Below are 14,165 nucleotides of genomic sequence, written 5' to 3'. Positions count from 1 at the left end.
TCTCTCTCTCTCTCTCCCATATCCGGAAGCTTCTTCTCCCCGACATGTTATTGTTAGGATTGTATTATATCTGCCATTTGTGTGGAATGAGAGCTGTTTTCTTCATTCCAGATGAAAGAAAGACTAAACTGTAGCCCTGAAACAGCAGCATGCAAACAAATAAACAAATAAATAAGTAAAACAGCTGAAGATAAAGAGGGAAAAATGCATTTCCTTGGTTTGGTGTAATCCAAGCGCTTGGTTTTCTGCGGATGTTCTGCTGTGGTATTAGCGTGTCACTGCTCTGATTGGTTGTGAGGAAGTTTCTCAGCCTCATTCGTATGCAGATTTATGCACATGTGAGCGCTATCATTAGTATATGCTGATGAGGGTGTCTTTTGCATCCTGTGTGCATGAGAGCTGGAGGCACCTTAGAGGATACTTCAGCACACTTACAGAGAGAGAGAAATCATCAAAAGCTACTTTGGTAGATCTTAAACAACTTTGACTAAAACTGATTTTCTTCACAATGTTGTTCTGTATCTCTACTCTCTCCTTCTCTCTTTTCTCCCCCTCTCTCTCGGTAAAAATGCTTCTCTTATTGATTGGTATTAAAGGAGAAAAAGTATTTTGTAGTGTTGTAGTCAAGACTATTTCTTTGTCAGGACCAAGACTTTCTAGCAGTCGAGTCCAAGTCAAGACCGAGACCACAGCACATCAAGTCTGAGACCAGATTAAGATTTTTTCCGAATATAAAAATAAATAGAACTAAGAAGAAAAAGTGAAATTGGTTCGTGATTCATGTACGTTTGTTATCATTCTTTATACATGATGTAACGTCTCCCGCCAGCTCAGCAGAGCATCACCCCTCACTCTGTCCAGAACTCCAGCTCCCAGAATCCTCTGGGGGATCACATGACCACAGACTCTCAGCCATCTACTCTGCTACTCTGAAGTGCTTATATCTACTTATTAGATTGTTGTCACCTGTTTATTTGCCCATATAACCTGTTTGTTTCCGTAGTCTCCTTGTGAAGTATTGTATCAGTCTCCTGTGCATTACCGAGCCTTTTGTTCCAGTTGTTTGACTTCCTGGTCAACTGAATATAAACCAAACAACAAGAACAGGCATCCATTTTTAGTATTACACAATTATTAAACATTCCGATCTGCCTAGTTAAGCCGTCATGGAACAGATCAATTAGAAATGTCAACCTGCAGTGAACAGATTTTAAATAAACATGTTGAGCAGAGGTCTCAAATTCAAATAACCTGGCGATCACAAGTCAAGTCGTCTTCTCTAAGAAAAAAATGTAGGGAAGAAGTGTCCTGTATTTTTTCCAGGTATGAATTTTAACTTCATATATGCACTCATTTTAGCGCAACAAGATAATTTACAGTCTCAAGACCAAGACCAAACTCGAGTACTACAACATTAGCATTTGTCCTCTATCTGCATCTTGGCCATCATGTTCTCTAGTGTCTTCCTCTCTCCACCTTCAGGCTGTGTTCACATGTTCTATATTTTGTTAGGATTTTCATTTCTGCACTTTTTCTGATTTTTAGAAAGTGTGCCATTTTGGTGGTGCAATTTAATTAATTCATCCAAATCTGACTCTAATCGAGAGTATGAGTTTTACCAATTAGTTTGATGCTATTTGTGGAGGAGGAGGAAAAGTGTAGGAGCTGAAGCACAGTGAGCTGTTGGCCGAGCAGGCAGAGTGCGTGAGGTTCTGAGGACAGGTGTTTGGCCTCACTCTCACTTTCTGTTTCTCTCTCTCCCTCTCCAGGATGACAACTGGGCTGAGACCACCACAGCAGTCACAGGCACTTCTGACCACAGCCTGTCTCAGGAGGACCTGGCAGGTTTTGGTAAAGACTCTGAAGCTCCTGTGCTGAAGCGAAGCTGGCTGGCCTTCCTGCCGCTGGCTCTCACTCTGTTTCTGGGTGTCCTGGTGCTGGTCACTCCACTGGCCTTCCTGCTGCTGCCCCAGCTGCTGTGGGCTGAGCGCCTGCAGGCATGTGGGACGGCCTGTGAGGGCCTCTTCCTCTCTCTGGCCTTTAAGCTGCTGATCCTGCTGCTGGCAGGCTGGGCGGTGTTTCTGCGGCGGCCGCGAGCTGCACTGCCCCGACTGGCCGTCTTTAAAGCCCTGCTGGCCCTCCTCACACTGCTGCTGCTGCTGTCCTATTGGCTCTTCTTCGGAGTGCGCATCCTCGATTCACAGGTGCATGTAACAAGCACGCTCAAAATGAGTGTTAATTAATTCCTTAGAGTCAATCTGAAATCAAATTGGACTTTTTTACAATGTTAGTTCACATGTCTGGTCATATTCAGAATGTCACTGATCATTTAATAGACAAAATTCTTGTTTCTCCGCAATCATGCATTATAACGTGTTGATTTTTGGCTGCATCTGAAACATCTTTTGATTTTTATTACTTGACAGCAAAACTTAATCTAAAAACTTTTAATTTAGATTAAATATAATAGATAAATAGATTAATATTTAATGATAAGCCTAGAATATATGGAATTCAGCAAAAGAGTTTTATGTACTATGCAAAGATTATTAAAGGATCTGGCAGTTTGATTGCAAATATTAAATGTATTTAGGTCAGATTTGAAAAAAACATTCCCGACAATATTTCAAGTTTAGTTAAAAGCTACAAAACCTCAACTTTCTGCCTGATTAGGACTGCGTGGGCATTTCAGACCACACAATGATTGATGTTGGAGTAGCCATGGCAACGTAAACAACTCCACAGCCTCATAAACAGCATAGACAACAAATCATGTACATGACGTGAGCATTTGGCTGAGTAATGCAGAAAGAACTTAGTTAATTAACTTGCACACTCTTCCCAGCTCAGACATCCAGTAAGAGTGGAAAGAAAAAGACAGAGAGAATGAGAGACAGAGTGAAAAAGAGAGAGAGATAGATCTATGAACAAACTGCTCCCTAAAGCCCAGTGAACAGTGTGTATATTGTATTCAGAAATCTTTTTAGAACTAACACAGATGTGAACATTATATGGCACTTTTTTCAGTAAACAGTTTTTTATTATATTCAGCTAGACTAATTGTTGCAGTCCTAGTTTCAATTAAAGGACATTTGCTATACAAAAATGATAAAAATGCTGCAGATATGGAAATTATACTTTGCAGACTTTATAGCAAGGACGATACAGTGTATCAAAAAACATGAGCTGCTAATTTGACTAGTGGAGTAATCAGATGTGTTGTGCAATTGTTTTTGCATTGCTTTGTGTAATGGTCAAGTTGCATGGAAATGATGTCGCAGTCAGCTCTCACTATGCATCTACTTGCATGAAAGTTTCATTGTGTAAAGCCAGCCTTTGCAGCAGCTGTCTGCAAGTAGCTTGTTTACCCTGATTAGCTAAGATTTAATTAAGATTTAAGGGCTGCATTTCAATGATCCTCTTTTGAATCAAGATACTATTTATGATGTCACAGCCAACAAATGCGACCTTCAACGTTTACAGCCTGTAAATGAGACAAAGCCCAAGCCCTTGTTTTTAACACATCTGTTGTTTGAGTGAAGAGAAGCTTGATGCAGGATGTAAGCGTGAGTATTTATTATCTTAAGGGCCTGTCCATAAATCATTTTCACAGCCTCACGGCAGAGGTCAGAGAGCATGCCGACAAGGTAGTGCAGGACATATTCATAAGCATAATACAAACAAAGGGACAGGATGAAGTCAGAAACCAGAGCAAAACACAAATTCAAAAGACCTAGAGCTGAGGATCAGGAAACCAGAAACTACAAAGGACAAAGAACTGAGGAGAAGGAAACAAGGCCAGGAAACTTGAGAAAAACTAGAAAAAGCTACTAGAGAATATGGCTTAAACTTGCTGGCTAACATATACAATGAGACCAAACCAAAGGACAAATAAGCTAGCAGGAAAACTAAAAATTGTAAAACTATAGGTAATTTAAGTAAAGGAAGTTTATGAACAAAGTTCAGGCTATACAGTTTTTTATAATTGCTTGCAGTAGACTGAAGAAGGCAGTGGGAAAAATTGTTAAGAATTTCTAATCTTCATTTAATTTATAAGTGAATTTTACACAAAGATTACAGGAAGAAAATAACCAGAAATTTATAAAATTATATAAATAGAATTATTTATATATTTTACTCTAACAATATCTCTGAGTAAAATCAAACTCAGGCTGTTTCGTTAGAAAAGCAGAAATGTTAAAGGTGTTTTCAGCAGTGTGTAAACTGATTCAAACAGAATCAGATTGTAAGAACTCTGTGTGCACCAAACGGTGACAAAATTGGGTTTTTACAAATTGTTGTACAGTTTTGAATTAAGTGTTTAATTTTGTAAAATATCTGAGGTGTTTGCTGCTTGCATGTGTGGCTGTGTGAATGGTGTGTAGTGACAAAATGAAATCTGTTTTCAAAATTGTGCTTAAGCAGTCATGAAAAACTGTGACATAGGAAAAAAAAGATGTGACATACTTTGCCCATGTTTGAAGATAACAGTTAGCCAAACAGTGTCAGAAACCACATAAGCAAGTATATTAATTCAAAGGGAATCCACTGTTTTTTTGTGAATAATGTTTAAAAAGTCATTCAGAGTGGTTTGATGTGAAATGGTCTCTTCTAGAGAAACTTACAGACGTTTGAAGTGTATAAAACCTCTAAAAACTCCTTTAAAGGAAAGCATTATATGAAATGGTTACATATATGCTGCCTGATGCCCGAGACATTGTTTTATGATAGTTTTTGAGATCAAGCTTTGACCTAAAATATTTTAAAATCCATTCATGGCAGAGATGAACATGCAGAATGTATAAAAAATAGTACCTAAAGAAAATATATATTTTGTCAGATTTATCACTATTTTACCATCATTAACTTCACATACAAAAACTCAGAAGATGCATGGAGGCTCACTGGTCATTTGGCATGGTAAATGAAATGACTCTCCGCTCCAGTGTAAACGTATGTCTGAAAATGTCTTTGGTGATCAAATACAAGAAGATATGTTTTTTACTAGAGGACTGCTTCAATTTCTGTCTGATTAAACAGTGTCCTACAAGGAAAGAAAGGCTAAATGACAGATCTTTGTATTTTGTTTCTTTGTTTTGTGTGTGTGTGTGTGTGTGTGTGTGTGTGTGTGTGTGTGTGTGACAGGATGAGAATTATCAGGGTATAGTTCAGTTTGCCGTGTCGCTGGTGGATGCTCTGCTGTTCACACACTATCTGGCTGTGGTGCTGCTGGAGGTTCGGCAGCTGCAGCCGTGTTTCAGCCTGTGTGTGATTCGCTCTACTGACGGAGAGACAAGACACTACAACCTGGGACAGCTCAGGTACGCCACACTGTGTGTGCGTGTGTGGGTGTTTGTGTGTGTGTGTGTGTGTGTGTGGTGGGAAAACAGAGCCATGCTTTGCTAAGACTATTTTATTTAAAAAAATAAATGTCTAATTGAACTAATTTTGTACTATTCATGATGTTCTGAGGTAATTACCGTTGGTCAATTAGTCAGACTGCACTGCTGTTTTATTCTATTGTGTGTTTTATTCATTGTGTTCTTAGCTAATACTGTTTTTCAGTGTCACAGAGGCTATTGTTTTGTCTTGATGTGATTCAGAGCTTCTAGAGTTCTGTGTGTGTGTGTGTGTGTGTGTGTGTGTTTATTGGTTCATGCATAAATCATGTTCTGGGTTCAGGCCAAGAGGGAAGTGGACCATTAATCACCCATTTTCTCTCTCTTTCTCTCTCTCTGGGTCTCTTTCTGTCTCACTGCCTTTTAATGTCTCTCTTTCTTTGTATTTCCCTATCGCTGTCTACATCTCTCTTACTCTCTTACTCAATTCAGTTTCAATTCAAGGTGTTTTACTGATATGACAAATACTGCTACATTTGTATTACCAAAGCTTATGGTACACGGTTTAAGAGTTTGAAAGTTGACCTTTTAAATAAATAAATAAATCTGGAAAAAAACACTTAACTGTTAAGTTCTATATATATATATATATATGTATGTATGTACAGTCAGGTCCATAAGTATTTGGACAGTGACACTGTGTTTGTAATTTTGCTTCTGTACATCGCCGCAGTGGATTTGAAATGAAGCTATCAGGATTTAATTGAAGTGTAGACTTTCAGCTTTAACTTAAGGGTTAAACAAAAATATTGCATCAGCCGTTTAGGGATTACAGCCATTTTTTACATAGTCCCTCCATTTTCACAGGCAATTACAGATGAAAACTACAGATGGACTACAGACTGTAATTGTAGAACTACAAAGTGCACCTATATGGTAAATGGAGCGGTCCATGCTAGGGATGGGATGGAACAATATGATAATTTGCTCTTAAGAACTCTCACTAATACACTCTGAGATCATTTACTAACATAAACCACTACTGTTTACTGATTACTGTTTGGACAGCTATACTATACAACTATAGTATGTAAAGGTGTGCTGTAGCAGTAAGCAATCTACTTTTACTGTACTCATACATACACGCTTATCTGAATGTATTGGAAAATTTTAAAGCGTATGATCCTCATTGGGGTTTCCATGATATGTCGTTAAAATCGGTAACTGTCTCACCCCTAGTTCACACTTACAGTAACATTATTCACTCTTTATCTCTCTGTAGTATTCAGCGGGCAGCTCTGGTGGTCCTGGAGCACTATTATAAGGATTTCTCTGTCCATAACACTGCTCTGTTGACTGCTGCTAAGTCCAGGACAGCCAAACATCTGGCAGCTCTAAAAGTTTACAATGTGGACGGTGAGTTAGACCCTTTTTTTTCTTTAAGGCTTTATGCTTTTCTCTATATTATGAAAGAGTCTCCGATGGTTGAGGCTCACAGCTCAAGTCATCTTATTTACAGAGGAGCTGTTTTGCTTATTACACCTATTCACAGACAGCCCATAGGAAAATATGATATGGCTATTTATATCCCTGCATTTGGCTGAGATTTGATAGATATATGTGCCATTTGCTAAACTGTTGAGTAAGTTTATCTACACATTCAAGTAGTATTCGTTAAGCCATGCTAAATATCCAAAAGTTTGTAGAAACTCATCCAAAATTTCTCCTGAAATCAAAGGGTCTTAATAGGGTGTTCGTCCCCCTTTGCTGCAGTAACAGCCTCTACTCCTCTGGGAAAGCTTTACACTAGATGTTGGAACATTGCTGTGAGGATTTGATTGCATTCAGCCACTAGTGAAGAGCACTAATGAAGTCAGATGCTGATGTTGGATGATTAGTTCTAGATCACAAATGTCACTCAAACTCTTTCTGAAGGTATTGGATGGAGCTCGCTCGAAGAGAGAATTTAGTTAGTCAGCAGCTATGGGAGGTGGAGCAAAAACTGTCCCCATGTATGTTCTGAAAATATTAAAAATGGACAAATGGTTTTGCAAAGTTGCCTCAAAGGACATAATCTGAAGAATACACATTTGTTATGATATTGTTTTTTTAAGTATTTTTAAGAAGGTGGGTTTGCTTGTGAAGATGTGTACTGTAGGAGGTGTACTGTGAAAAGCATTTTAACCTATTCTGTGACAGTCTGTTATGGAAGTCTGAACTGTTCAGACCAGACAACACTCAGAGAGTTGTGGCTGCAGAACAGAGGATTACTGGGAATTCGTTCGTAAGCAATAAACACTTTTTGTGTTCTGGGAGATGAAATATGTCTATTAAGTTGTTTAACAGCCATTTTTTCTAGTGATCTGCAAATTTTTAAATTGATTTATGAATGATTAGCAGCTGCATGTGGGTGTATGAATGTGTATATTATACCTTTTTATAGGTTTCAGAGTGAGTTCCACACTTAACTTTCAATGTATGTATTTTTAGTAACTACAAATGGCAAAGAAGCAGAACAGAAAAGGTTAGCTTGCTTGCTAGTGTGAAGGTTATTGACTGCTGGTTACAGAACTAAAGTTGTCAGATTAGAATTCCCTGCTTTGAATTGCATAGCTAGTAAGACATCGCAGTTCAGTTCTCTCCTAGAGTGTAAGAAGCACTGTGTGAATAATGCTAATGGGGTTCATATTTTGGATTGTATTTAAAGCGGTTCCTTTCGGTTTTGGTTTTCCTGCAAAAATGTCTATGTTGTTATAACACAGAGATACAAGAACAATTCTTTATCCTGCACAATATATTGAATCATTTCTCAAAAATCTTAGATCTGGACTTTTAGTTTGGAGTGGTCATTATCATTAAATTATTATTACTTGATTTATATCACCATTCACGTTATTGACACTGTAATATAATAAAAATACAAAAAAATGCTTTTCTTGTACTGTATTATAACAACAGAAACGCACACATACAACGTGTACATGCTCTCCATTCCTGTGGTTTAAATATTACTGAATGCGCAGACTGTTATCCAGTTATTTGATATCTTGTGGATGTAATTTTCTCTCTCGTTTTTTTCTCTCTGCAGCGTTTAAAGTTAAACTGTAAACCTATCTGTTTGACTGTAAGTTAAAACCATGGAATGCAGTGAGCACCCACTGACCCCTCATCGCCCTGGGGGAAATTTCAGCAAGCAAGAGTTTTCAGTTAGTGAACTTAAGCCGCAAAAGCATTTACAATGATTAAAGCTAGATCTCAAACGTTTGGCATGGACGCTTTATTAGTTAATAGTAGCTTGCAATTATCTCAGCATTTTTTTAGTTACCTGTAGTGCTGTCTGTCTAAAATGCTGTTTATGTATAATATTCATTTTTCTGCACATTTTTGAAATTCCCACAAATCACTACATCAAGTTATCCATCCATCCATCATCTAAACCGCTTATCCTTCTGGGTCGCGGTGGGGTGCTGGAGCCTATCCCAGCTGTCATCGGGCAGAAGGCAGGATACACCCTGGACAGGTCGCCAGTCCATCGCAGGGCAGACAGACAGACATACACATTCACACACTCACACCTAGGGGCAATTTAGCATGTCCAATCAGCCTGACGCCATGTTTTTGGACTGTGGGAGGAAACCCACGCAGACACGGGGAGAACATGCAAACTCCACACAGAAATGACCCTGGTCACCCAGCCGGGAATCGAACCCAGGCCATTCTTGCTGTGAGGCGACAGCGCTACCCACTGCGCCACCGTGCCGCCCTACATCAAGTTATATTACACAAATTTATAGATTCGAGATATTTATTTTTCAGTCACAGGAAACAAACATTTGGCAGAAAATCATACAAAAGCCTCCAACATGAAGTACAATACCAAATCTATGAGTATTTATTTATTTATTTATTGATTGATTGATTGATTGATTGTGCACCTGCTGTCACTTTAAATCTTCTATCCTTCCAGTCGTAAAACCAGTGAGTTACAGTTGTTCTCCCAACAAAAGCTGTCCCCACTGACATTATGTTCCCCTACAAAGAGACACTAACATTCACACAAGCAACTACCCAAACACACCTCAACTGCCCTGCACGTTTTTCCTCATCTAGGGAAAATGGGATTCCAAACAACCTTGCACCAAAACTGTCACTATCAGATAAACTGTAAAATCAAGCTTCTCTTACTTCAGATCTGAAAAAATTCACAGGTGTTTCTGTCCATCCTTCCACTGTGAGAACACAGTTCAACACCATGGGTCTGAAAGGATGTGTAGCTGTCAAGAAACCCTTACAGAGAAAAGGAAATAGACAAAAAAAGATCAAACAAATCAAACAAAAAGCCACGAATGTTCTTAGAACAGTGTACTGCATTGAATGTGTTTGTATTTTTTGGTTTGGGAGAAGCAGAAAATGCAACCAACCTCTAAGACTGAGCTTTAAAAATGTGAAAAAGTGTCCCTGCAGATTTCTTTGAACAAAGAGTGGACACAGTAAATGCTGAAAAATATGATGTCTTGTTTAATTTATTGGTAAATATACATTTTCTGCCTTTCTTCTGATGCTAAAAAATGAACAATGTGTACTTATAAGGGCAGCACGGTGGCGCAGTGGGTAGCGCTGTCGCCTCACAGCAAGAAGGGCCTGGTTCGATTCCCGGCCGGGTGACCAGGGTCGTTTCTGTGTGGAGTTTGCCTGTTCTCCCCGTGTCTGCGTGGGTTTCCTCCGGGTACTCCGGTTTCCTCCCACAGTCCAAAAACATGCAGTCAGGCCAATTGGACATGCTAAATTGCCCCTAGGTGTGAGTGTGTGTGGATGTATATGTCTGTTTGTCTGCCCTGTGATGGACTGGCGACCTGTCCAGGGTGTATCCTGCCTTCCACCCGATGACAGCTGGGATAGGCTCCAGCACCCCACCGCGACCCAGAAGGATAAGCGGTTTAGATGATGGATGGATGGATGGATGTGTACTTATACTCTCTGTTTATCTAAGGAATAATCTTATTGGACAAACTTGACTGAGCTTGGGTTATCCTTACACACACAACCACATGCACACACACGCATACTGTAATCACACACTGAATCTCACAACACAAATACACAGGATTGAGTTAAAAAGACATTCCTGCCTACTCAGTCTGCACTTACTGTACCCTGGGACACCAGTGCACCCCCCGGCACCGGCACTAACCGTGTTTTACTCACTGTCTCACACACTGACACACTTATGTATGCTTTATCATCACTGTGACGTGCTCTTAGCCTGAGGGTGTGTACACTCAGAATGACCCAGTGATACACACCAGGGACCAGACAACACCTAGAGTAGTGCAGTCAGTCTCAGAATACCACACCAGCAACGAGTGTGTGAGTGTGTCTAGAGAGAGGAATTTTAGATGATCAATAATTCATCATCTGTAAACAGATACTCTGAAATAGTCTTTCTCTCTCTCTCTCTCTCTTTCGCTCTCTTTCTCTCTCACTCACACACACACACACACACTCACAAAGACTGTGTTCATGTGTTCATCGGGTTTGACACTGAAACATAACTCTTCTTACTAGAAGGAGCAGTGTGTGTGTTTGTGTATGTGTATTGCATGTATTTAAGAAACGTAAAGAAAAAACACAAAAAAGTGTGTATAATTGATTATAGTTGTCCTGTCTATATTTCAGACACCCATACATACACCTAAAATCTCACACATATGCAACGTTTACAGCCCAGACCCCACATAGCCTAAATGTATACATCTCAGATTTTCACAGTAAAACAAATCTTTCTTCTTATAATGAGACATGAGAAAACTCCTATTTCGTATTTTAACCTAATCTCAAAATTGAACTGGACCACTGCTTCATGTCACCTTGAAGTTGCTTATAAACTCAGCTTATGCAACATGTCTAGGCTGCCATCTGTTTTGGGGACCATTTTACTGTCACATTTCATGCGTTTTCTGCTCGCAGCTTTGTGGCTGCAACCAGAAGACACTTTAATCAGGCCTGTGGCGCCCTCATGTGTTTGTCTAGTTGAACAACATGGGCCTCAAAATCCGCTACAGGAAAGGAAAACCTTATGTTTACTCAAAAATTAACCTCTTTATGCACCAGGGAGAAATTAATTTGTTCTTTCTGACAATGGTGTGGTGGAGTTTCCAAAATTGACAAAATTGATAATACTACAACCATAAACTTGATTATTTATACATTTGTAAATTTTATTATTTTATTGTGTTTTATTTTTACTGTTTTTATGGTGGTAGTCTGAAGCTAAAACCTAGTGAAAAGTAAAATTACGAAAAAGCTTAGCTAAAGATCTTAAACTGGTAAATTATTAATGGCAGTTTATTGAACTAAGGATACTGTTTACATCTTTGAAGCTGATCATTTATGACCAGACAAAAGAAGAATTATAGCCAAAAGTTTGTGGACATCCGAATATCATGTGACATTGCACTTGGAAGTGAGTGTTGAAACAGAGTACAGACGATTTTTATGTACTTTGTGCTTCAGCACCTGTTAGGTCCCGTTCTGTGAGCTTGTGTGGTTTGCAATTTCATGGCAGAGATGTTGTTGCTCCGAGACATTTCCACTGCACAATAACAGCACTTGCTTGACCAGGGCAGTCCTAGCAGGGCAGAAATTTGATTGACAAGGTGGCATTTTATGACAATGCCGCATTGAGTGTCACTGGGCTCTTCATCATGACCCATTCTACTAATATTTGTCTTTGGAGATAACACGGATGGATGCTTGATTTTAACCATGATTTTAATCACTAACTGAAACAGGTGTCTACGTACTTTACTCATATATTATATTGACCCACCTAACACGAAAATATCTAGTCTCTTTTTGCGCTGGACAGAAAAGGCACTGACTGTAATTCTGTCAACACTGGTGGTGAACTAAGGCAAAAGCCACTTACCAACACGAGGGCAGTAGTATGATTTATTAGGTCCAACTGCAATAGAGTTGCACCCAGCTATCAGTGGTTGCAGCACAAGCTTGGTTAGCCCCTTCCTCACCATAAGCATGCATTATTAACCATATCTTTCACCTGAACATGAATAAATATGCATAACACATTCCATTCCCTATGGCCCCAGAGCCTAAATATGCATAAAGAGCTAATATGCATCTTATTACACATGAATATATTGACCTGTGGGGGCATAATGATGAGTGTAGCTCTTATGAACTCAGTAAAGGTGCTTATTGCTGTAGACATGACCTGCCTTCGCCTGCAGGGTTGTACCCTGGGGGATGATTGAGTGCTGATTTAAAAGACCATAGCTGAATTTGCTGGATGTTGTACAGTATTGTGCAAGCAATCTTCATTTATTTATTTTCCATTAGGTTTTTAGGAGATATTTCTGATGATGAAAAAAGGAAAAAGTGAAGGTTAAAAAGTTCTTACAGTGAAATGGTACGCTTAATAACCATGCAGGACGTGGTAGACCACCAAAACAGTCACCATAAGATAAACAGTATCTAGAGCTATTTGAGAGAAAATAAAGTTCCATTCTTGTTCAAGGATATAGACGAAAAATCAAACAAAGAGGCTGCTGATGTCCTCAGAACAATGAACTGACCTCCCCAGAGCACAGACCTACACATTATTGAATGTAGGATAACTTGGATTGTGAGAAGCAGAAAATGCAACCAACTTATAAGACTGAAACTGTGGAGGTGTGGAAAAATATCGCTGCAGATTTCTTTGAACAACTGAAAGCAAGTCTCCCAAAAAGAATGGAAGACAAACAAAATATTTAAAAAATTATATCACATTAAATTGCTGATGCATCGGCGTAATTTTTTGTTAAAAATAGGTTTTTGCCTGTTTTCCTGATGCTAAAAAATCAGTATTGGCCATTTTGACTGGAAATGAAATAAATAAAGAGCAGTCTCTGACTTCTGCACAGTACTGTTGTTTCTTTATTTCCTTGCCCAATGAAGTAATATTCAGAAACAGTGTTGTTTCTGTATAAGCTCAAATTCTGTATAGCATTTCCTCTCAGTTCTGGTTCTGGAGTTCCCGTGCTGTATGGATTTTGGTGTTTTCTCTGCTCTAACACATCTAATTCAACTAATTATCAAGCTCTTCCTGAGTTGAAGTGGGGCTGTTCACATAAACCAGCATGTTCCTCATCAATTCCAGACAAAAAAGGGATATCTTCCTGTCTAGCTCGCAGACAATGATAATGTACGCATATTTACATTTTTGCACTGCCATTCAAAAGCTTCTGCAGAAAGAAATAATACATGTGAAAACGAAACCAATTTCACAGCTCTATAAACTTTTCATGTCACATATCTAAAACTATTATATGTGTATATAAATGAGCATGATCTGCTACTGGGAAAGGTGATTCTTCTTCAGAATTCTCTTTGTTGACAGGTGGGTTCAACATTAAAAACTCTTACAATCTACCGTTCGGCATGTTCAGCATTCAAATTTTGAATTTGGTGAGAAGTTCATCTATCAGTCAGTGACAGAAGAGAGGCACTTAATCAGGTTTTTACTAGGGCCAGCTCTCCTGTGGCCCCACACCTGTATCCGTTCATGAGGAAACGTATTTTTATGCACTGCCTCAGTTAGGATTTCTGTAGTTGGTCCACACTGATCTGTCCCATTTTCTTGCTGTCAGGTCCTGGCAGTGATGGTGCAGCAAGTCAGTCTCGAGCTAAAATGGCAGCAGCTGCTCGACACAAAGACACCAGCCACAGCGAGCTTTACTATGAGGAGGCTGACCATGAGAGGAGAGTCCGCAAACGCAGAGCACGGTATGACAACAAAATGGAGAGAAGTAGAGTAACAGTCTA

General features: G+C 39.2%; 1 protein-coding gene across 1 annotated transcript in view; it reads left to right on the top strand.

Moving 5' to 3' along the window:
* vangl1 (VANGL planar cell polarity protein 1) overlaps positions 1–14,165 on the top strand; it is a 68,785-nt gene that overhangs the window by 52,124 nt on the left and 2,496 nt on the right. Inside the window, exons 4-7 of the mRNA XM_036573179.1 lie at positions 1,770–2,204; positions 5,146–5,321; positions 6,622–6,755; positions 13,991–14,126. Of these exons, the coding sequence (XP_036429072.1) occupies positions 1,770–2,204; positions 5,146–5,321; positions 6,622–6,755; positions 13,991–14,126 (881 nt within the window). The remainder of the gene's footprint in view (positions 1–1,769; positions 2,205–5,145; positions 5,322–6,621; positions 6,756–13,990; positions 14,127–14,165) is intronic.

Source organism: Colossoma macropomum, unplaced genomic scaffold (assembly GCF_904425465.1).
Source record: "Colossoma macropomum unplaced genomic scaffold, Colossoma_macropomum, whole genome shotgun sequence".
In the NCBI taxonomy this organism is placed as follows: Eukaryota; Metazoa; Chordata; class Actinopteri; order Characiformes; family Serrasalmidae; genus Colossoma; species Colossoma macropomum.
Note: the sequence above shows the minus strand (reverse complement) of the source record. Positions and strands in the feature narration are given on the sequence as shown.